The 25,087-nt window shown below is 37.8% G+C and overlaps 2 protein-coding genes across 5 annotated transcripts in view; one reads left to right on the top strand and one right to left on the bottom strand.

Moving 5' to 3' along the window:
- The window catches only part of PARP4 (poly(ADP-ribose) polymerase family member 4), a 54,303-nt gene extending 38,687 nt beyond the window's left edge, over window positions 1-15,616 (bottom strand). Inside the window, exons 1-11 of one of the 2 annotated variants that reach the window (XM_087894664.1) lie at window positions 15,408-15,616; window positions 13,009-13,166; window positions 11,889-12,021; window positions 10,428-10,602; window positions 8,596-8,704; window positions 7,628-7,706; window positions 6,643-6,750; window positions 5,185-5,334; window positions 4,377-4,514; window positions 3,272-3,445; window positions 1,491-1,648 (exon numbers count right to left, since the gene is read on the bottom strand). In XM_087894664.1, the coding sequence (XP_087750790.1) occupies window positions 1,491-1,648; window positions 3,272-3,445; window positions 4,377-4,514; window positions 5,185-5,334; window positions 6,643-6,750; window positions 7,628-7,706; window positions 8,596-8,704; window positions 10,428-10,602; window positions 11,889-12,020 (1,223 nt within the window). In that variant the 5' untranslated portion in view covers window position 12,021; window positions 13,009-13,166; window positions 15,408-15,616. The remainder of the gene's footprint in view (window positions 1-1,490; window positions 1,649-3,271; window positions 3,446-4,376; window positions 4,515-5,184; window positions 5,335-6,642; window positions 6,751-7,627; window positions 7,707-8,595; window positions 8,705-10,427; window positions 10,603-11,888; window positions 12,022-13,008; window positions 13,167-15,407) is intronic. The other variant, XM_034409862.3, reaches the window with a different exon arrangement.
- Window positions 15,617-19,596: 3,980 nt separating this feature from the next.
- The window catches only part of CPAP (centrosome assembly and centriole elongation protein), a 32,338-nt gene continuing 26,847 nt past the window's right edge, over window positions 19,597-25,087 (top strand). For 2 of the 3 annotated variants that reach the window (XM_060686229.2, XM_034409824.3), the window contains exon 1: window positions 19,597-19,851. The gene's annotated coding sequence lies outside the window, so the exon portion shown is untranslated. The remainder of the gene's footprint in view (window positions 19,852-25,087) is intronic. The other variant, XM_060686230.2, reaches the window with a different exon arrangement.

Raw genomic sequence — 25,087 nt, 5'->3', positions numbered from 1 at the left:
CAAAGGAACAGAATTATTAACAAGGGCTGAATAAAGACTAACAGAACATGATAATTCAATATGAGACTTTGCTGAGCAGGAACAATTACTCTACAATAAGAACTTTCTAGGCAATTGACACATTACTTGTTAAACACAAGGCTTGAGGTTCCACCTTACTTATCTTTTGACTTAACATATTTTCAGACTAAAAAGGACTTTAAGGGCTTCTCATAATCACTTGGCATAACCAACCATAAAAACAATTAAAAACGTTAAAAATGCGGCCTCTGGAGAAAGCAAGGTCATCCTGCAGCACTAGCAATAGAACAATAGAACGTGTGAATGACCATGTCCTCTATGGCAGCTATGTTTTGAGAATACCTGTTATGGCTGAGGATTCAGTCTGACACTACTTCAATTGAACCTATGGAATATTAGCATCAGGAGACACCAAGCCAAGAATCACCTGAGGCTGATCGAACATAGGCACTATCTGAACAGCTGGAATAGTCAGATGATGAGGTATGACTCTTAAGGCCTTGGACCTAACACATGAGGCACAGAGCAGAACAACAATGCTCAATGAGGCTTCTTGCCAAATGGAGGGAAAAGTCTTTGTACCTGAAGGCAGCTGGCTGCAGCCTAATTTAAGAAGCAGCCCTGATCCATGATTCTTAGTTGGAAACAACTGTCTGATCTCTGGCTCTTGCATGATGTTCTTGTGCAGGGGTGTCAAACTCAAGGCCTGTGGGCCAAACCTGGCCCCTGGGGTGCTTGGATCTGGCCTGCAGGGCCGTCCTGGAAACAGCAAAAGGACTGGCCCGTGGTGCCTCTAACAGCAAAAATGGAGCTTGGGGGGGGCATGTGAAGCCGTTCCAGGCTTTGTTTTCAGCCACGACAGCCTCCTGCAGCCCTCTGCCAGTGAAAATGGAACCTGGGGGGGGGGGGGGCTACAGGAGGCTGTCGTGGCCAAAAACAGGGGCCAGGAGCCCGTTTTTGCTGGCAGAGCGCTCAGGCCCCCAGAAGCATCCCTGATACAAGTGACATCATGCTGGTCATGCCCTCTGGTCATGCCCACCCCAGCCCCCCAAGGTCAAACACAATTTTGATGCGGCCCTCAATGAAATCAAGTTTGACATCTGCTTATGTAATTCTGACCCCTGGCTTTCTGAATTCAGACTGGATTTTGGACTCCACTTCCACTGAAAGAAAAACCACTCGGGCAAGTTTTCTTTCACATAGACTTTTGTGTTGATTTATGATCTTCCTTGTCTGCTATTACCTGTTTAACTTTGAAATAAATTGCTAATATCCAAAGCAACTGTGTTCAAGTGTATAACTGAAGCCTGAACCAAGACAATATCTATTAAGTATTTGGAAGATTTCTAATTTTATCTATATGCTCAAAGATATTTCAGATATTACTTAATAGTATTAGAATATCATAAAGAAAAAATGGAACTTGCACAATACAAATCCTGAAATCTCATACCAAAATGAAAAGTTACCTGGTGTTTTGTTCCAGCAAGTGTTTAACATTGTTAAACTCTTCACCTTCCACATCTAGAGCATCAATCCTGCATCTCAAAGCCCGATACTTAGAAAGGGATGACGGGTTAAGAACTGACATATTTATTTCACTAATATTCAGCATATCTCTAATCAGCTATAAAAGCAAGATGGAATCCAGAGTTATTACATTTCTTTGACAAAGAAAAGCCTACTTATCAAGTAATTAAAATATTTATTCTACTCTTTGCCCATAGAAAACCAAAAAGTATGAAGTAAGGCAGCGTAGCTGCTTGGAGTCTTCAGAACAGTATCAATAAAGGACCCTTAAATTATGATTTTATAGGTCTCCGTGATATAGGCGGAAGTAATAAAGTAGCTTCATTTTAACAAGTTAATGGACCAGAATCTTACAGAATGCTAAATTAATGGCCCACTTTTTAAAGCGATGAGTAATTCACCTAAAAATTAAGGGAATGTCCTGATGCCCCATAAAATGTATAATAAGATCTGGGTTTCAACTTGTGTATGTTGCAGTGTAATATATGGGAATATATGACTTATGTTTTGGGTATATTCCTGCAAAGACATCATTTTAGGTTAATGTTAGTAAGAATGTAAAGCACCGAAAATTGCTTATGATGGACAGTCTTATAAATATTTTTTTTTAAATTCAGGTATTGGAACAATAAGGATTAGCAATGTGACTGTAATGTTAAATTATATCTGCAAAATTTGGAATCAATCAAAATATAAACTTGAACCAATAGGGAATAAAAGCTTTTTGAGTGTTAAATATAAAGGACTGGGCTTCAATCACATTGTTGCAAGCCACCGTCCTGAGATTTTTTTAACCTCCTAGGATAGGGGTGTCAAATTTGCATTGTCAGGGCAGCATCACATGACTTATCAGACTTTTCCCCCCTTCACTAAACCGGGTGTGGGCGTGGCCAGCACGTGAGGCATCTGGCCCACGGGCTGCAAGTTTGACAGCACTGTCCTAGGACATCGCTGATGTGTACAGCAACTTTGATTATCTCATTCCAACTGAAAAAGTTCTATGGTACTTGATTGAAAACCCTGAATTGCAGACATGTTTGTATTTGTTACATATTAATTTTTTTTTAAATCAATGTCTTGACAAATCTGAGTAATATGATTCCATACAGTCAAATTTTAACTCATTCTACTGAACATAGATTTTTTTTGTTTGCTTCTTGATTTAGTACTGTTTTTGTATCCTGCTGTTTGTAATTCTTTTTTATTTTTATTTTTATATAATTTGGTTTGGGTGTTTATTTCTAAACTGTTCAATTACAATCAAAATCAACTTTACAAACCAATCAGCAAATACTGGGACTGGCTAATGTTTAATCAAGTATCCTAACTTGAAAGCTGATACTCACCAGCTGCAATTTCAACAACATAAGGCACAAAGGAATATCTCCTTAAGAACCAAACTTCCCCATCCTGATATATATTCCAGATAAATTTACCTGCAACTTGTTCAATTCCTAGCCATTGGCCATTCCTCAGAGGGACCAATATAAAAATCAACCAATAAATATTTTTGAGAGTTATAATTCAATCATGACCTCAATACCTCAAGTGTTTTTTTTTTAATTTCTTTTTATGATTTTGACTAAGAGATAGCAATTTTGGAGTATCCTTCAAGCATAAGGTCATATTTACAATTTAACTGCTGTGGAATCTATTATATTAACAATTGTTCTCATATATAGGAGGCATTGAAAAGTTGAATAAAGTCTGATACTGTTACCTGACAGAGATCCCGTTTAGTATATATCAATTTTTTGCTAACATTATCATCCAAAACGTTTTTGTGGGGTATGATTTTATAGAATTCTGACATGATTGCAGACAGCTCTGTTAGAGATCCTGTTTCTTCCCAAGACTTCTTTCCCTGAAGAAGAATGCCTTCAGCTCTGCTCACCTTTTAAGGAAATACTTTGTATTAAAAGCTTTCTTTAAAGAAAAAGAAACATAAGATATAGGAAGAACAAACTGGGAAAATCTCCTGCCATCTTCTGAACTTCCCTTCACAAAGCTTTTCACAGATATGTGAACTTCTATGCACCTAACCATATATTGTGAGGGGAAAATATTTTTTGTTACTACTAATGGATAGTCACATCCTAACTGGATCTTTTAGAATAGTAAAACATAATTCTATCATTAGCCAACAGAATATAGTCCAGACTCCTAATATATCGGGTGCAATGTCGCAGGTGAACTAAGTCCATGTAGCTTTATTAGATATGTAAGTTGTGTTGCGGCACTAGCTAGATCTATGGATTTCAGCCTCTAAAATTCAGTAACAGCACAATCATTGCTTGGGATTCTAGAAGCTGAGAGCAGAGAGGATGGGAAAAGCTAATAGAACCTATAATGACCAATATCTACCAAGAAGATTGGAGAGGTTACTGGACTGGAAAGACCTGGGATCAAATCCCCATTTGACCACAAAACCCACTGGATAATTTTCAGTCACTCTCATTGAACTATGGGAGTAAAAAAATGGAGAATGACTCCCCAAGTACCTTGCCTTGAGTTCCCAATGAACTGTGATTGTTAAGTGCCACAAAGTAGGTTAAAATAAAACAAAACATCAATTGAGTGCAGCATCTGCACACATTCCACAGCCACATAATTTAGTAATTTTCCATACAATAGTATGTGTACTTCAATAAGGAACAGACAGATAATTATTTATGCAATTAGATGATATGCATGTTTCATGATATACTAATCCCAACTGTGGAGAACCTTGTCACAATTTAAGAGATAAAAAATATGTTTGCCTAACATTTCATTTCTGTTCACATGCTCTAGAAGGACTAATATTTTCAAGCAAAGTTACATACATCATTGAGGCTGATTCTTGTTATGGGTTTATCTAGCAGACCATTCAGGTGTCCAACTGCTTCGGTCCAGATAAGTTCCACAAACCTACCAACTTCTTCAGACAAAACACTGGAACTGACTGCATCTGCTATAAGCATCTGTAAATAAAGAATTAGAACTAAGATGCTAAAAGACAATCAGCAACAAAAAAAAGTTGAAAATAAAGCTAGTTCACTAATTAACTGCACGTTTTGGCTGCATTCAGGATAAAGTAGACAATATATTTAAAATATTAAAAAATTATGAACAAAATCCATTTATTTCCACTTTTAACTTCAAATGCACTTTTAAAATATGTTTAAAATTCCTGACACAAAGCTAAACATGGGTTATCAATTTTTTTAAATATCTATTTTTATTTGCAGTATTAGTAAGGTACAATCCACAAGCATAATCGTGCCAGTTAGATATGCTTATGGCTGAGGAACTGCTTGTGCTATGACAGAAACCACTACATATAAGAGGGATGTGAAATACTCTGGATCTGATGTCAAACAACAACCCTGTTGGATGTCACCTCTGATAAACAGTAGTGTCTTCTTGATGTGTTTTTTTTTCTTTCTGTATATGACCAGGAAGACACTGAGTTAGGATGACCTAAGCTAATTCTGGCAACTAAAAAGAAACAATTGCTATGAGAAAAACTAGCATTTGCATTTTGCTTTACATAAAAAAACAGCACAATAGAGATCTGAGCCTTGGAAATCTTTAAAGTCTTCTTGATTCAATTAAATCATTAAATAAGAGAGTTTTAAAAAACATACTAACCTCTTGTAATTTTTCTGATACCAAATATTCTGCTTGATATGGAAAGTCTTTTCTTAATTCAAAACCTGTCTTCTTTAAATCTTGAATAGAAAGGGCATAGAGTCTTCTAGCTTCTTCAGAGGTCTTAGCTGGCATCAGTTGTTTTTGTTTCTAAGAAAAAAAGTATGCCGTTAAAATTATTAATTTAAAAATAAGAGGAGAAAGTTCTAGAAAACCCACTATTTATCTTATGGCATTATGTAAAAGGCTGTCATTTTGAAAGGAATGTGCCTGCTTCAAATCTCTGTTCTAAACGTCTGCAACAGTTATGCCCTTGAGAATAGTAATTCCACAATCTTTTCTATAGCTAGCCTGGACATCTAACATCTCCTTATCCATGTTGCTCTCTAATCTGCACTGAATGAACCTAGGTATTATTATAAGTTTGTGTTGCTGTTTATAATTATGTTTCTTTAATTAGTCAGAATAATCTGACTTTAACTTTCTCCATCTGCAAAATGTTCAACTTTTGAACCAATTCAACTTCCTTTATCTGCAAAATGTTTCTGTAGAAGTAGGGGATTTGGTTAAAGCAGTAACTGCAGCACTCGTTACAGCAAGCCAACATTTATCTATTCATTTCATTTCTGCCCTAAAATGATGTAAATGATTCTTAGCAGATTAATTAATTATAGAAACATTAAAACATCCATGATAAATCTTCTGTATCTCCTCAGCTCCCGCCAATTCCTGGTAGTGGGGAAATGAGAGCTATTTCTTCTTGGCTTACCTAATAGTTCAAGTGTTTTTCTCGTGAGACCGGTCTATCAGGGAACTTGGTCTACCCAAATATGGGATGGAGCATACTGTTTCTGCTTTCATCTTTCAGTCCCAATCCAGGAGCTGAAAGGCAGTCTCTTCCGCAAACAAACTATTTTGTGTTGTAGGTAAATTTAAATTTAACACCTAATAGTTCAAGCCGATTCAGGTTGGAGAAAGTGGTCATACAGGTGCCCATGTGCCAAGAAGCCATTAATATTAGCTACTCCTCACCTCACCACTTCTTAGCTACTTTCTTATAGGTTATCAGTATGCTGTGTCAATAACTAGATTTGTCAAGAGAACAGAGATATTACTGCTGATGCATGTTAGATAATGGAGAGGAAAGGAATTTAGCTTCATTGATTATGGAAAGGCCTTTGATTGTGTTGATCATGTCAAGCTATGAAATATCCTCGGGAAAATTGGAAGACATGTTCAGGAAAAGAAGCCATGTCAAGAGCTACCTCTACTAGGCTAACCAGTAATATGATTTTTTAAAATTTATACTCGACTATATTAATAACTAAAACTATTAGTCCTTTAAAGTCCAGAACATAACAGAGCAAGATAAAATTTTGATCTAAAACAATAAACATTCAATAGCATTCAAGATAACAAAAAAGCTAATATGTATTCATAAAAGCCTTCCGAACTTACTGGGCGTCCTTCCAGTATGCTGTAATGTGCTCTTATACAAAATGGGTAACTGCATTCCTGCTGAAAGCACTGCATTTCAAGAACAACATATTCACCATGTGCTGCAATCTGAAAAAAAAAGGCATTATAATATTTGGTTACAGCAATACAATTAAGGACAAAAATTAAACCAGAAATTAGATAATTTTATTAATATATTAAATATATTAGTTAAATTCAGTCAATGTAATTATTCCTAAATACCTATTGTTTACCTTCTATTATATTAAGAATATTTCGTGGCAAATTTTGGAATGTTTCGTGCTTTGGAACTCTTTTCCAACTGCTTTGTTAAAAATCTGACTGATAAATGCAATGGTGGAAAAAAAAATTAAGTAATTTGCTCTTACATCCAGAAATAACAAACTATTTCTGATTCTGGCTTCCACTGATCAACTATAGTTAATTGTAATGAATGAAAATTCCTTGTTTGTATAGAATAGCATAGCAATTTGAAGTTAATTTAAAGTAGAAAATAAATGTTTCTGTTACCTCTGGAATTTTATTAAAGGAGGACAGAATGAGTGTTGGAGCTTTCTGTAGGTTGTTTGCATGATGCTAAATCATATCTGAATATATTAAATAAATATAAAATAGACCTTAGGCATGTGAAAGCATATTATGTATATATTTCTTTGTTAATTTATTAAGTTTCCCAGATACAGATTGTTTATCATGCCTCTTGGAATTATTAATACAGCAATTATTATACAATTACCTGATTTCTTTTATGAACTAATTTCTAGTTACAAAAATAACAAATATAACAAAATAACAAAAATAACTATAGTTTTAATTAATGGCAAGCAAAAATCAGTGGCTTAATACATTTGATATACATGCAAATGATGCATGTATAGTTTACTTTTGCGTTCCTGTACAAATAAACACATAACTTGTATAAGTTATATGTTTATGTGTACCTTATGTTAGAAAGAAAAAATACCTTTTCAAGGATGTCATATTTTGCAAGCTCAAACTCTTTAGGAAAATATGGAACATATTCATCTTTATCTGAATACCATCTGGAACAAAAAAAATGTCAGATTCTTATTTGTTGCTGAATATGGATAAGACCGTTGGAAATAATCAGAAGGCTAATGGAAATAATGAGGTTTAACTTTTCCAAAGCCAATAACAGAAGGCTCTAGTCTCCAAAACTGTGCTACAGATTGTCAGGGTTAGATAATGAAGTTGATTTTCTTCAGGCTCGGCTGTGGTAAGCTTCCAATTTAAGACTGGGAACACAGATCTTCCAAGGTGGCAAATGGAGCAGTTTCTACTGGCCAGAGCTCACAGCAATTCCCACTTCCAGGGTCTTTGGTACTCTCCATTCTCCATATCAATGAAGCGACTAGAGTTTCACGGTAGTCCTGGTAGACAGGTAGTTCTCCACTTACAACACAACTGAGGCCAAAATTTATGTTGTTAAGTGAGACATTTGCTAAGTGAATTTTGCAGACATTTAATGACCCAATTGGCACCCTCCATTGTTTTATTTCAATACCCATGCTCCCCAGATAGCATGAAGTCTAAAATATCTTGAGTACACTGGGTACAATCATAAACATAATAAAAATCCTAGTCCTGATTCCTTCCACGGATCTCATCATATCAGCCTTACACTTTATATGGCCTTTTGCTGCTAAAAAAAAGTTTAACAATAAACATGCTGCCATTTTACCTCTCGTCTTAAAAAGGAAGAAATATAGAATTTTCCTAGTCGAATGCAAACTCTCAACTCCTTTGTCTCTTCAGCCAACTGGAGAGGAACTGCTTTTCTATAATTTGTTCCCTTAACTGAGCATGCAACAAACTGACCCCAGAATAATCTGCATATAATGCACTGAATTCTCCTATCCCCAAAAGAACTTGGTTTCATTTTTAAACAAACATTATACGTAAAGAAGTTACCTTAGTTTTTCTAAGTTTCTGCTGTCATCCCATTTATGCTTGTGATTCTCCTCAGAAACATCTTTTTCCTTAGGGCTGTCATCGCCATTCATTAAGGTAGTTTCTGTACCTATTTGTCATGAAATAGTTACTTTATATCTATTAATTTGAATAAGTACATAAAAAATATAAACAGAAGATTAGAAAAATGGACTACTGGGGCCAATCTTAACATCTGGCAGAGTAATGCAGCATTTCAGCCACAAAGGACACCAAATTTTTCTCTGATTTAAAGTTATTTTGGCCTTTTCATGCCGAGTAGGGTGCTTATGATGCTGCTGTGACAGAGTGAAGGATGCCATATGACCATGATGGTGAACCTATGGCACGCGTGCCACAGGTGGTACACATAGCTATATCAGTGGGCATGCGAGCTCAGCTCCGGTAGGGAAACAGGTTGTTTCTCCGACGCTTCTCCGGAAGGCCTCAGGTGGGGGTGGGGAAGGCCCGTTTTTCTCTCTCACCTGGCTCCAGAGCCTTTCTAAGAGTCTGGGGAGGGCGAAAACAGCCTTCCCTACCCCCCCTGGAGGTCCTCCGGAAGCCGACAATGGCCCGTTTGCCAATTTTTTTATTATTATTATTTTATTTTATTGCAATTTATATGCCACCCTTCTCCCGAAGGACTCAGGGCAGCTTACAAGATAAAAATTCAACAATATGAATTAAATATAAATTAAAATCCAATTAAAATTAATTAAAATTATTACAATGTAAAAACCCCCTCAACAGGGGGCAGATGAAAAAGTCACGTCTTCAAGAGGAAGGAGAGGAGGTCGGGGGCTGTCCTAAGCCTGGTGACCAAACTGTTCCAGAGGGTTGGCGCTCCCACAGTGAACACTTTCCCCCTGGGGGCCGCCAGCTGACATTGTCTGACTGACGGCACCCTGAGGAGGCCCGCTCTTAAGAGCACACAGGACGATGGGAGGATGGCAGAAGATGGTCCTGCAAGTACCCCAGGCATAAGCCATGTAGGGCTTTATAAGTGAGCACCAGCACCTTGAAACGAACCCGGAGGACCACTGGCAGCCAGTGCAGCTCGCGCAGGAGAGGTGTTACACAGGAGTAACAAGAGGCTCCTGTAACAACCCGCGCGGCCGCATTCTGGACTAGCTGAAGCCTCCGGGTGCATCCCAAGGGCAGCCCCATGTAGAGGGTGTTACAGTAATCCAACCGAGAAGTAACAAGAGCATGAGTGACTGTGGCGAGGGCATGAGTGTCTAGGAAAGGGCGCAACTGGCGCACCAGGCATACCTGTGCGAAAGCCCCCCTGGTTATGGCTGTCAAGTGATCTTCTAAAGACAGCCGTGAATCCAGGAGGACACCCAAATTCCCACCGGAAGTTGGCAAATGGGCCATTTCTGGGCTCTGGAGGGCTTCTGGGGGAGGTGGGGAAGACCGTTTTCACCCTCTCTAGATTCCTAAAGAGGCTCTGGAGCCAGGTGAGAGAGAAAAATGGGCCTACCGGGCCATCACGTGCCAGGAGCAGGGGGAGCGTCACGTGCGCATGCATGGGGGCAGGGCGCATAGAATTATGGGTGTGGGCACGGGCACGTGCGCCCCCTGCCCCCCCTCCTGGCACGCAATGGCAAAAAGGTTAGCCATCACTGCCATATGATGTTTTGCTTCTTGTGGCAAACTGGGAAGATTTTATTGAAATTCTAACTTCATATTTTCAGATACAGTAATGGGGAGAAGATTACCTACCAGCCATATAGTTTAGTACTTTTAGGTTACTTGTATAGATGGAAATTCTTTTGAATAAAATGTATTTAATTCAAAAGAAGCTTCCTTACCTGTTTCACAGGGCACTGTTTGGGATAGCTCATAGTTCTCACATTGTAGAAGTTTTCTTTCTTTGATGGAATCCCATATGAAATCAACATTTACCATAGGCAGCTCATACTTCTGGATGGTTTTCAGATGGCTGGGGCTGAGTGCATCAGCATCTTCAGTGACAACATGAGTGCACTAAAATTACATTAGATAATTACCAAATTATCACATGGAGCATAACCCTTACTGACCCATGCTTCTACAAAACCAGGTTCCACATGTTATTTTTAAACAATTGGACATACTTTTAACATACTTTCTTTCTCACTGACAATCTGTTTAATCATTTACAGAATTTTTAATGCATCTCTTTATCTGTCTGTTTCTTAGAAAGAAGTAAATTCTCCCTTGACTCATATTTGAAGATTTCTTACCAAAGTATTGAAGTGATTCACCTTTGTTTTCTCCTCCCTACTTTTGGGAGGAATTTATTTACAAAATAAATCTTGTAACCAAGAATATATGTTTTAAATTGTAGCTTTTCTAGATGATGTTCTTATTTAACAATGTGTATCAAAACACATGTGCATGTGTATCAAATTCATACTGTCAGTAACTTTTAAAAGACTTTTCTCATAACAGGTAGAATACAAAGAGGTTTTACATTTCCTATGCAACTCCTATAAAAATTCAAATTTTCTTCATTCCTGTAACAGTAAATCATGGTGTGCTATTATACCAGAACAGGCCGAGTTCCGTTTTCCCTTGCTGTCTACAATTTTAGATACTGCAGCCTTGACATCCCAGAAGGAGTAAGTTGGTGACATAAAATCTACTCTATAACATATAAAAGACACAAGGCCTAAACTAAATCAGTCATAATTAGCATTCGTTGAAGTGAATATTTTTTTCCGTTTATCCAACTGTGTTTCATTCTATACCAGGGATCTGCAACCTTAAGTACTCAAAGAGCTATTTGGACCCGTTTCCCACAGAAAAGAAAACACCGGGAGCCACAAAATCTGGGTGGGCATGGCCAACTCAATGTCACTCACTTTCACCAGTCACATGAACACCCCCCCACCCAAGCCATGTCTACCCAGCTGGTCATTAGGGCAGAGAACCAGTTGTTAAAAAACACCGGGAACCACAAAATTCTTTTGACATATCTCTCTCTCCCCTCCCTCCCTCTCTCTCCCCTCCCTCTCTCTCTGTCTCTCTCTCTCCCCCTCTCTCTGTATCTCGCTGTCTCTGTCCTGGCCGCTTCTCCATCCCCCGCTGTCACCCGTACCTTCTCAGACCAGGCGAGGAGAGACTGGGAGGGTGAGGGGCGGGGCCAGCCAGTGGTGGGATCACCTGAAGGGAGTCACAGCAGAGGGCCCAAAGAGCCGCAGGTTGCTGACCTCTGTTCTATACTGAAACTCCTTTCTTGAATTTGCTGCTCTCTCTACCAAAGACCAAAGATGTACGGCTAAACATACCTCTTGATTTAATCCAAATGCAATCTGCCCACCATTTTCCTTAATGGACTTCTTCAGTCGGTTCTTTTCTAGAATTGTTAACTTTCTGATTCTCAGAAAGAAAGTACAGCCAGCAAAAATTGCAATTGTCATCCTGCAAAGCAAATTTCAAATCAAAATAGTTCCAGCAAGGATATTTTTTAATTACTTTGGGCCATGATGACTTCGATTTGCAATGCTAACCTGAGCATGCCCAGGAAGGGAAAGCTTCAATATCTACTCAAGACATGTTTACAATATGGCTAGCTTCATGATCATCATTAGTTACAGTCAATGACCCAGAATGCATAATGCATATATATAAATAAACTAAACATCTGAATTCAAGTTCAACCAGATGCATAAAATAAATAGCTACAATGTTACATAAGAGCCTTGGTAGTACAGTGGTCTAAAGCACCCTGTTATTAAGACCAGCTGCCTGCAATTACTACAGGTTCGAATCTTGCCAGGCTCAAGGTTGACTCAGCCTTCCATCCTTTCTAAGGTAGGTAAATTGAGGACCCAGTTGTGGGGGCAATAAGCTGACTTTGTATAAATATACAAAAAGGATGAAGGCTATTGCTTAGCGCATTGTAAGCCGCCCTGAGTCTCCAGAGAAGGGCGGCATATAAATCAAATAAAAAAGAAAAATGAATAGAAATGGTGACTGAGTGAAATTTGGTCATCCTTCTGAACATTAGAAAAAAAATAAAATAGACTGTAGGAGTCCTTGACTTACAACTGTTCATTTAGTGACCGTTCAAAGTTACGTCAGCACTGAAAAAAGTGACTTATGACCATTTTTCACACTTACGATGGTTACAGCTTCCCTATGGTCACATGATTTACATTCAGATGCTTGACAACCAATTCACATTTATGATGGTTGCAGTGTCCTGGAGTCATGTGATCCCCTTTTGACACGTAAAAGTCAATGGAGAAATAAGGTTCACTTAACAACTGTGTTACTAATTTAAGAACTGCAATGGTTCACTTAACAAATGTGGCAAGAAAAGTCATAAAAAAGGACAAAATTCACTTAACAAATTTCTCACTTAACAACATACATTTTGGGCTTAATTCATAAGTTGAAGACTACCTGTATTCAGCCACTGGGACTTATTGTGACATATTCTAGGAGCCACTCTGAAGTTAGATAAGAGGCTGACCAATTCAGCAGATTCAAAACCAGATTTGAGAGACACTTTTACAATGTTTTCTCCAGGTTACAGCTGGAAAATGCTAAAGACTCCCCACCTGCAGTGAGAGAAGAGGAGAATGGAATCCAGCTAGCTGGTAGCATTATTATCACTTATTTGGAGAGAACTCCCTTGACTTGATCTAAAGGTTCAGTATGCAAAGGAAAATTGGTTAGAATAATTGTTAATTCTTAGATTAGTTGGCAGGATGGCATGACTGGTTTTAAAACGTTTAATCCATTTTTTCACTCCTACATGAATATGCAAAGGACTGAAACTGTGAGTTTCTGCATTCAAAGCACACCCTCTATTTACTGATTTGTTTTCTGTATTAGTTTTTTAGCCTAAACTTTTATCATGGTTTGAGGTTAGTTTTTCTATCTTTACAGCTTTATTTTTCAGATTCCATTATTATATACTTATTTGTATCTTACTAGCAGGCAGGAGGAATAAATAAATAAATTGATCCCATTTCCAAAGAGTTAAATAATAAGTTTAACCATGACAATGACAGTAAAAGAACAAAAGAAAATGCAAAAGTATATTAAAATAGAATAAAATTGGCTTGTACCCTGGGATAAATTAGGATATCATTATCTATAGTTTACTGAATTAAGCACAACAACGAATTAGAACAAGACAATGAGTTATATAATGTGGGGTTTTTTTCAGCTTTGCGTCATATATGAATCCAACAGAGAAGCTTTAGAGAACAAACTTATGTGGGAAATTAAACAAATACTAGATTGTTAAATTTCTAGATAATATTCCCTTCCCATTAGTGCTACTTAATAAACAACTATTTCTAATATGTCTGTGTCAATTTCAGATCCAATGTCCACCAAAGCAGTTTATATACAAATTACTGAAATATCTATGCACTGAGATTATTGAAAAAAAGCAGTTTGAAGCATTCTACAGTCCAGAAGAGAATGTCTAATAAGTTAAGCAATCTGAATTAGTTAGCAACAATATCAATCGGAAATCCAGTACATTTCACCAGTGAAATGAAGTGGATTTCAAGAATCATTTAAAATCTGATTAATATGAGCAAAGATTACACGCCTTAGGACAAAGTTCCATAAGTGTATTACACAGTGAATCTTCCATTGTCAGAATTCATTTCTCAGCTTTTCAAATGTTCTAAGTTTCATTGGCACAATGCCAAGAAAGCCAATCACTACTAATTCTGGTGCCACTTATTTTTGAGTAATCATACTATATTATTTCTGAAAGCAAATCTTATCTACTCAGAAGTCATAATGAATGGAACACTGTACTTTAAGGTAAATATGTATCTTTAGGATTGCTACCTGAAGCGGAAAAAACTGTCGGTGAAAATACCCCAGAATACACTTTAAGGAACACTTTAAGTAATGCTATGAAAATGCAATATGGTTTAATTTGGTCCAACTCAATGTGTTGTTAGCATACAAAACACTGTCATGTTGCCATACTCATGCAAATAACTAAAGTACATATGGGGAGGGAAAAAAAGGAGGGAAGTGGGTGTTTCATCAATACATACTTAATAGTGTTTTTCACATAATGAAGCCCTGAGCCAAATTTAATTTAGTGTCATTTTATAGAGAGACTATTTTTGGCTGTGTCAGCATATACAACAGAAGAGTTCAAAGCTCATTATATTACAACATTTATGTTAACTAAAGTTATACAAAAATTAGTGTTATGCAAAAACAGGAATTCTGATTTAATTATTGCAGAAGGCTACAGTGGCTTAATGCAAACATGAAAATATATAATATTCTAGATGTAAAATAAATGTTGACTCTAGGTGAATTCATTGTTAAGTTTTGTGGTTCTTAATAAAATTTATTTGTTGCAGTGACACTGCAGTATACACAGTATGTTTTTCACTGTAGGTAACAGGCATGTATATTATTTAGTATTAAATACAGATGTTCCTCTTAATCAGAATACAAATGAAATTCGTATTTTTGTTTATGATTCTCATAGTCAAATAGTTTATGAGGTTCTAGCAAGTAACTAGAAGAAAAACCAACACAATCTGAAAGGGAACAAGATCCTTTCACCTTATGTAGTGTTAGTTCCTTTAGCGCCTATAGCTCATGCATCCATTCTGCATGAACTTCCCTCTGCCTGTACTGTAAAATTGCTGTTTATCGTTCCACTATGGAAGACACAACAGTTACAGTAGCAAAATTATCAAACAAAACATCACGTTTCAGCAAATTATGAGATTCAGGTAAAATGCCGTTCCTCTTGTCGGGATTCATCTGAAAATCCAAACGAGAGTAAGATTTAAAAGGCTACTTGCCTGCTGGCTGCTTTTTCCCCCCCCACAATTTCGCAGCAGAGACTTCCTGGTTCCTTTCCCTCAAGGGAAGTTCAAACCAAGTTGTATTAGGTTTCCAAAGGGAGGGCGCTGATACATTCAGCTTTACGGAAGCAAAACCACCAATAAAACTGTTCCAGGTTGTGAATCAACAACAAACTGTTTTTTTTTAAAGACATGCGCCCTCTCATGAGCTATATGAATATTTCATTTTTCCTATCCTATAAAGCCGGGGGACGGACGGACAGAAGGAAATTTGTCGCAAAACTAACGCATCTGTAAGAGCATCCATTCTCTGATAATTTAACCCTTAATTAGCTGCATTAAGTATGGTCCTGAGATGGAAGCTAATTTGTTGCGAGAAGGTTTAGTAGAAGGAAAAAATGCAAGTTAGAAATAGTCCACGAGAATTTCCTAAAAGTGATGTATATTTAGCCCTTCAAAAAGAAACCCCTCTATCAAATCTGGCTGAATCATTTGGCTTAATTTTTAGACTTCTTGATTTCTTCTCCATTCTTTTTCTCTCTCTCTCTCTCTCTTTTTTGAGCGGACAGTCCACTTTTTTCACACTATGTTCACTATTTTTTTTCACAAAATAGTGGACATTTTTTTTATTCAAAAGCTTTATGATGAAATGGTACCTAAGTTTTGCGAGTCAGAATTCCATGAAGTTTTGTGCCATGTTCCAACACGTTGGTTAAGTTTGTTTAAAGCAGTCGAAAGACTTCTTTTAAACTGGATACCTCTAAACTCGTATTTTATTTCTCTTGGATCTGATGAGTGCCATAAAGTTATCTGGAACCTTATTTCGGATCAGGAAAATGAACTCGCAAAGGACGACGAACCAACAATTTCAGAATTGTATTTATATTTCACGCACTTCTTCATGTCAATAATGCAAGACACCCTACTGAAGCTGGAACGCAAGAAAATTCTTGCATGTGATCTTCACATTATCATGTGTAAGCTGCATGATTCTTTGCAAAAAAAATACGATGAGCAGTTTTTTGGAATGAAAGTTTTATTTGCCTTTCGTAAAAAACATTTGCCTGAGAATGCCGTGCAAAAGTTCAAGAAAGAAGCCATCAACGTGTATCAAAGAGCCATTGCGTACCTAGAAAAGGGGTATAATTTCACGATTCAGTATATGAGACGCTAAGTTGTTTCAATCTAATTGATCGCAATAATCCTCCAACTTTAGAAGAAATGATGAACATATGGTTATTATCACCATGGCGAGAAGAACTTCCATCCAACACTCTCTTCGATGAAATTTCTGCCTTAGAAGAAGTTTATGTTCATCTGCAGGGCAATTCATCCCTTGATAAGTGGACGTACTTTTTCAAGAAAGAGCCAGCTCCGAGTTTACTGAAAGTGTTCCAGTATTGTGCATCAATTTTGGTATCAAATGCAAATGTTGAACGAATTTTCAGCGTCATGGGAAATTTGTGGACTGACGAACATAACCGACTGCTTGTACCATCAGTTCGAAGTGAACTTTGTATATTTTTTAATATTTCTCAATGTTGTACTGAAATTAAAGAATTATTCCTTAAACACAAAGAATTGATCCGTTTGTCCGCTATTTTTTGGAAGCAGACCTGGCAACCCTATTTGGATATCTTACATTTTAATGAAAGCATTGGTCTACAATGGAGATTGGCCAATAGTAAAATACTTCATAAAAGTGACACATTACCCTGATAAAGTAATTCTCACATGTTCTGGATTTGTATGAGACACAGGTCTATAAACATCATCTAAGTTTGCTTCAAACAATACTATAAAATGAAATGCAGCTGGTTACATTTGTGGTACTCTGTGTTATGCCAACACAGCCATAGTTTGAAATTAAATTTTATACAATGTGAAAAATCTCCCAGGGCGATTAGTAAGAACAATAACAATATTCTGACAATATTACAAATAATTGATTGTATTAAGGTACCATTTTAAGCAGATTTAAAAGATTAGAATTGCCAGATCTAACTTGCAAACATCCAGATGATTAAAAGATGGCAGCAAAGAAACAAAGAAAACTCTGCTGCCATCTAATGATTCTTTTGAATTTTGTTATGGAGATTTTAAAGGCACATAAAAGTGACTGCAACTTGAACTAGCAGAAACATGATTCTGGATAAGGCTCGCTTCTGCATTATATTTTATGATTTTATTTGGATTTTTTAATTATGCCTCTATTACTTTATAAGTAACTCAAGCCAGTGAACATACATAATGCTTCTCCCCTCTCCTATTGTCCCAACAATCATCTTGTGGAATAGGTTGTTTTGAGAGAGAATAACTGGTCCAAAGTCATCCAGCCAGCTTTCATCTCTAAGGTAGGACTAGAACTCAGTCTCCTGCTTTCTAGGCTAGTGCCCTATCCACTACTAGACCAAACTGGTTCTCTTTTTAAAATCGTTCTAAGGGTATGTGCCAGGTAGAAAGGCAGTGTACAAATCAAATAGCACTAATGTTTGGAAAACCATAGTAACTGTATTTTATTTTGTATTATTTTTACGATTATTGTTTACAATTCCCACCGTTGCCTCCAGACTCACTCTTGCATTCACAATCACCACTGTTTGCACTCTCAGTTTGGCATGGAGTTGATAAGAACTTGACTTTGAGAGACGTTTACTTTTGAAAAAGTCTTCTTTCCCTGATCAGCAAATATGAATCATCAAGTAATTCAGGCAAAGCAAAAATTTATTAAGGGGAAGTCAAGTCCTTTTATAGAGTACAGAAACAAATGATACATATATTTGGATGTGTAATACATCAGAAAGCAAGTGATGAAACAATAAAATACATTTATTACACGTAAGACTTGAACAATAAAAAATGTTGATTCTAGATCAGAGGTCACCAACCTTTCAGACCTCAGGAACCACTAAATTCATAATTTTAAATCCCATGGACCACTAATATGATCTGCTTAATGACCAGCTGGGTGGGCATGTGACTGGGTGGGCATGGCCAACTTGATGTCACTCACGTCGAGGGGTGCCTCGCCGGCCTCTACTCATCCCTCCCCTCCCAGCCACTCTTTGCCTGCCCGGACTCCTTAGGGCCCCAACAGGAAGTAGTTGTTGGAGCTAAGCAGCCACCATGAGAAAGAGTTGGCAAAACAGCTGGGTCAATTCAAATTGGATCTGATCGAGAAGGAGGCTCAACAAAAGCACCTCACTGAGGACTATGAGCATAGGCTTTCCAAGCAGAGGGAAGACCTGTGGGAGCGCAAGGCCAGGTACCAGCACCTGGAGGCTCAGCGGGCTGAGATGGTCAGCCAGTTCCAGGCCATGAGGCAGTCCCAGTGGAACAAGGGCCTCCGGCTCCTTGCTACCAGTGGCACTTCCCTCCAGCCTTCACCCAAAGCCCGCACCGAAGTTGAAACAGAGCCCAAGTCGGAATTTCTGCCCCCCTCCAACCCACACAAAAAGACCCAAAGGGAGAGACTGTCTGCAGTAACACAAGCATTCATTGCACAAATCTGCCCCAGGGGCTGTAGTTTTAGGACCCCTGATTTAGTGCACTATATATAATGCAAATATTTTTTCTGCGAACCACCAACATTTTCTCGTGGACCACCAGTGGTCCGTGGACCACCAGTTGGTGACCGCTGTTCTAGATAACATTCCACAAGTGCAAATGTATTATATTACTCTTTCCCATCTGGGTTTGTATCTTTCTTAAAACTTGCAAGTCTATTCAAGGACTTTCAGAATACAATCTCTATTGTTTAGTGCTGAAATGACAAGTTCTTGCAGACCAAAAGAAATTGGCATTGGCCAAAAAGGAAAAAAAAAAATATCCCGAGTTTTCCTGAAGTTAAAAAAGAAATCTAGACTGCCATGTTAAGTGCCAATGTCACCTTTTAGAACGCTAATAATGAAGTCTAAAATTCTAAGCAACATTATTATCCACAGAGCAAACCTAATTCTTGGTTTTGAAGGCATCACAGAACTTATTTTCACCCTGACAGACCATCACAATATTTTTCTGTACTTTTCAAAAGCTTTTTTTTAAACTTTTACATCGCACATTACAATTATTTCCTCACTTTAACATTTAATAGCGTTGCGGTGGGGATGATGTTTACAATAGCGTATGCCTAGAGCTACCCTTTCCTTCAAAAGGAGGGACTCCACCCCTCCCTTTAACTGCCACTAAGTTCGGCCAAGAGCCATGACGCCAAGTAATGTTTTCCGAAATATTCATGGGAATCGTAGTCAGTTACGCCGCAGCCGGCCTGCTTCGTAGAACGGTGACTTTCCCGGCGGAGAACTACGACTCCCAGAGCGCTCTGCGCTCCCTATTCTTCAGCCTGTGGCGCTGATCGCTTCGAAGGTGGCGGTAGGTTTGTACTGGTGAAGGATCTGACTTGTCGGCGCTTTCTGCGGAAAGAGGTTGGACGTCGAGCGAGGTGAGTGAGGGGATTGAGAGGCTGGATATGGAGGCCGTTGTAATCTGTTTTTCCTTCCGCTGCCTTTCATGAGATATATTCGTGGTCAGGAGTTTGAGGGAAACGGTCTTGACGACTAATTCGCCCACTTTTATTGAGCTCTCTAGCCCAGAGGTGGGCAACCATGGCACTTTTATGACTTGTGGACTTCAATTCCCAGAATTCCTGAGCTAACGTGGTTGGCTCAGGAATTCTGGGAGTTGAAGTGCACAAATCATAAAAGGGCTATAGTTGCCCACCCCTTCTCTAGCCCATCTTTGAGGCCTGCTCTGGGCGATAATCCCCACAGTGTTTGCCTCCTGTCTGCCTTCTCCTCTCGTTCTCACACCAGAGGAATAGAGGTTTTAATTAAGTCAAAAAAAAAAAAAAAAAAAGGCCCCAAGGCTACGTAAATGAATATATTGGCATCTTTGGCACGATCCCTGTGATACTGGATCAGGGCACGGGCAGTTCGGGATGGCTGCAATGGTGCCATCCCAAATGTATGGGGAATCTCATCTGGAGAATTCTTGGAGATGGGACTCTATTGTCTTTGGAGACACCAGAGTTTAAAAGGTTTATGTTTTATTTGGGGTGCATATCGAACTTTATGGGATGACGCTTGTATTTTATCTTTCTATGTTAAAAACATGCAAATAACCAGATGTATAATAATGATGGAGTCAGACATCCAATTTTTTTTTTAAAAAAATCCTTTTTCTTTCTTTTTAACTTGTTTGATATTTAATTCTTGTGAAACCGGCCCCGTTTATTTTTCCTTTCATTAACATGTACTGTGCGTATACACACAATACAATCGACAATTATTATTACCCTGTTTCCCCCAAAATAAGACATCCCCTGATAATAAGCCCAATCGGGCTTTTAAGTGCATGACACTTATTTCAAGGTTCAAAAAAATATAAGGCAAGGTCTTATTTTCGGGGAAACACGGTAATAATTGCTAGCCAGGACTCAGTTACAGTGTAGATGAATGCACCATTTGGGAGACTTGACAGAGTAGGTTAAGGATAGGTCATGATGACAAATATTTAGTTGCTAGGAGTCAAAAAACAACTTGATAGCACATAATAAAAAAAAACCCAGTATAATAGTACTGTTTTTGACTGTTAAATAATTAGTTTAAGATCAAAACATACTTTTGATATAAGTTGTAGTGTTTTTTCAATAATTTACTCAACTTTAGATGAAAAAGGCAAATAATTTTATGCTTGTAACATTGACATCCTAAACTGTAAATAATGTTAATAGAATACTTTTCTTTTTCTTCTCTTTTCTCAATACTAGTCTAAACTATCTAAATAGTATAATGTTAATTATCTTTAATTATATAAACATCACTATTAAAATGATACCTAACAATAAACAAGATTTATAACAACATAATAAAAAGGTGGGAAAGACACTGCAAACTCTGGAGATTTATAAATAAAAAGTATTATCAACACAAAAAATCTTTTTTGTTTATGAAAGCTGCCTAAATCAGAATATGGAACAAAGTTCTGTTGAATTCTGTCAAGGTAATTGTGAAATGCAGAAACAGTAACTTCTGTCTCACACCAACCGGATAGCAATATGGATTATTTATCTTTATCATGTGAGATTATCATATTTTCATATTATTTTTATATGTTTTTGGTATATATTTTATAGATTTTTCATAAATTATTTTTTAATTGTAATCCAGTTAGAAATGAAAAATTGGGTGGCATTAAGATACTGTAAATAAATAAATTTGGTAGCCAAATAAAAAACACAAATATAAATAGATTTTTAAAACATTGGTCACTTAATTATTGTATTATATTTCCATCAAATTATATTTCCATCAAAAGTGGAAGCAGCCCAAATGAGTTCAGAATTGCCCCTCATTAGTATGATCAAATATAGTCCAAGCAGCTGAAAAATAGTACATGAATATTGATGTGCTTGTTTATTTTTCTTGGTTTATATCAGGGGTGTCAAACTCAATTTCACTGACGGCCGCATCAGGGTTGTGTTTGAGTGGGTGTGGCTAGTGTGGGCATGGCCAGCTCAACATCACTTGTGTCAGGGGTGCCTATGGTGGCCTGAACACTCTACCAGGAAAAACTGGCTCCCAATCTCTGTTTCAGCTGCGATGGCCTCCTGCAACCATCTACCAGCGAAAAGGGAGCTTGGGAGTGCCGCCCGCAGCCCTTGCGAGCTCCGTTTTCAGTCTCAATGGCCTCCTGCAACCCTCTGCCAGTGAAAACAGAGCTCAGGAGGGCTGCATGCAGTCCTCCCAAGCTCCCTTTTCACTGGCAGAGGCATTGCAGGCTGGTCCTTTGCTATTTCCAGGGCAGCCCCGTGGGCTAGATCTAAGCACCCTAGGGGCCGGATCCGGCCTCCAGGCCTTGAGTTTGACACCCTGGTTTATATGATTGTGAGTAGCTTACATACTTAAGTAAGAGCCTTGGTAGTACAGGGGTTTAAGGCACCCTGTTATTAAGCTGGTTATTAAGACCAGCTGCCTGCAATTACTGCAGGGTTCGAATCTCGCCAAGGCTCAAGGTTGACTCAGCCTTCCATCCTTTCTAAGGTAGGTGAAATGAGGACCCAGTTTGTGGGGGCAATAAGCTGACTTTGTATAAATATACAAAAGGATGAAGGCTATTGCTGAGCACATTGTAAGCCGCCCTGAGTCTTCGGAGAAGGGCGGCATATAAATCAAATTAAAAAAAAAAAAAGTAATAGAACTAAAACTTAATTAAAAAAAATTATATAATCTAATTATCCCAAGTACTAGGGAACAACCAATTCAAATACAAACAGTTCTCCTGTTTGTATACAGTACATCAGATCTTGAAAGTTCACTAAACCTTCAGGTTTACTGAAAAAGCAAGTTTTGATTGGCTCAAACTCTCTTGGGTTTTTGAAAACCAATCTGACCTCTGGGGGATGTAATTTCAAAGAGAAAGGTAAGGACAGTGACTGAGAAGACCTTATTTGAGAGTCCTTACAAATGACTATTTCTAGCTGTAGCGGCCCAGAAAATACTCTGTCTTCCAATTTTAAAACATACAGCAAAGCTGCTGGAAATATGTGGTTCTGAAGATAGTCAAGTCTTATAAGTAAGAATCCTGCCTCAAATTGCATCTAATGTTAATACAATAGTATTAAATGGGCCAAACTGACTGGCTCTCCAAAGTGTCCACACTGCTGCTTCTAGACCAGCTGAAGCTTCGAATTAATAACAACAACAACAACAACAACAACAATCTTTATTGTCATTGTGCATCATGTATACAAGGAAATTGGTTTAGCCTCTACCGGTACAATCCATAACAGAAAATACAAGAGAACATGAATAGTATAGAGAATAATCCTTATACAAGTAATTGGGGAAAAAACTAGTCAAAATTAGAATTAGTCTTCAGGGAGAGACAATAGTCCAAATCAGAATGACCAGGGCATGAGGGATAATGAGCAGGGTGTCCTAATCTAAGAAAGGTCTGTGTAAAGGTCCCCTAGTTTTTGAGCAGGAACTGTGGGTTACAATCTACTTTTGCTAATGACCTGTTCAGAATTAAGATGGTCTTTGGTATCGGAAATCCTTCATGCACAAAGTAATTCTGCCTTCAGACCAAGTGTTTGCCCCATCCATATCCTAATAGCCTCCAGGCATCAGGAAAGACCTACAACTGCATTCTTGTTTGGTCTGCAGTCATGATGTTCAGCTGAGAATTATCTTACTGAAGTATTATATAGAAGTTCTCCTTCCCTATGAAGAGAGCTACCGATCTTACATTATGTCATTTCTTATGTATGGGGTTTATCATGAATTCCACACCATCTTTTTGTGGGGGATTAGTGTACTGTATATACTGGGTGATATTTTCAATTCAACCACCAGGAGGCACTACATGGCTGCTTTCATTCACATAGGAAAATCCTTATTAGTTTACAAATAATACCTGACTTGTCAGCAAATAATCTCTCTCAGTCGTTTCTTATAGATATAAAATAAGAGGAGCAAATTTATTAACCCCGTGGCATCCATAATGGAAGGCCCTGGAACTTCTCTTTTCTCCATCACTACTTAGTGAAACATCCACTCAAGAGGAAGATGACCCTAGTAAAATTGTCATTTCTAAAGCTCATGGGCTGTCAAATTTTGTTTGTTTGTTTGATATAGATGGTCATCTTTCTGGCAACTCTGGCCTGTTCCCGATCAAAACTTAAAAGATACATAAAATCAAAATTTAAAACTATAAAACAAAGCAGTTAAAACATGAAACATTAAAACAACAAAACCTGGTACCAATCCATGTTAACGTGCCATCATCTAATCCTCTCCCCACGCTTGGGGAAAAGCCAGTTTTTTTCTTTTTCATTGTTTATTCTATTGATCTATTCCTTTACTACTGTTACCTTTACACTTCTTTTCATTTCTGTTTTTAATTTTGTAAGCAGCCTAGAGTAGCCCCATGATGAGTTAGATAGAAAATAAAATAAATAAATAAATAAATGAATAAATGGATGGAGCCCTGCTGAACTTTGGGGAACAAGGTGTTCTGCCAACAAGGCAGGGGCTGCCTTGCTGGCATGCTTTCTAGCTTCCATTAGATGACAGGATTTGTGGGAAGCGACCAAGAGCATGCCCACCCTGGCTGGCTGGTAGGATGGGTAGATGTCTTTAGGGGAAGGTGGTCCTGCAGATAACTTGATTCAAGCTATTCTGCTCCTCTAAAAGCTGAAAGTAGCTTATGAAACAATTAAACGAAAGCATTAAAAGGCCTGGGTGAATGAATATATTTTAGCTCCTCCTAAACTCTAATAAATGAACACTTGCTTCAACTGCATTGCATTTATTTGATAGCGTTAGCCCAGACAAAAGAAAAAGTACAATTGTGTGTTGATAATCAGCATATCTATGATGGAGACAATTATATGGAAATAAACATCCTCTAAATAATTCAGCCTTAGCAGTATAAGGATTTATATAACATCCTTCATCTTAATTTAAAAATTGCTGCATATGAACTAGTATTTTCCTGTCTTTTTTCTCTAGTTGTGGTAATGATCCAGATCCTTTAGCAAGCTTCTTCTTTTTTGTATAATGAAGCAGATTATCCTTAATCCACATGTAGTTTTTAGATAAATCATCAGATCCCCATCCTACCTCAAGAATTACCAAGAATAACTTGCATAATTTCTTGCTGAATATTGACACAGC

This window comes from Pantherophis guttatus, chromosome 5 (genome assembly GCF_059756535.1).
Source record: "Pantherophis guttatus breed Tessera chromosome 5, ASM5975653v1, whole genome shotgun sequence".
Taxonomy (NCBI): Eukaryota; Metazoa; Chordata; class Lepidosauria; order Squamata; family Colubridae; genus Pantherophis; species Pantherophis guttatus.
Note: the sequence above shows the minus strand (reverse complement) of the source record. Positions and strands in the feature narration are given on the sequence as shown.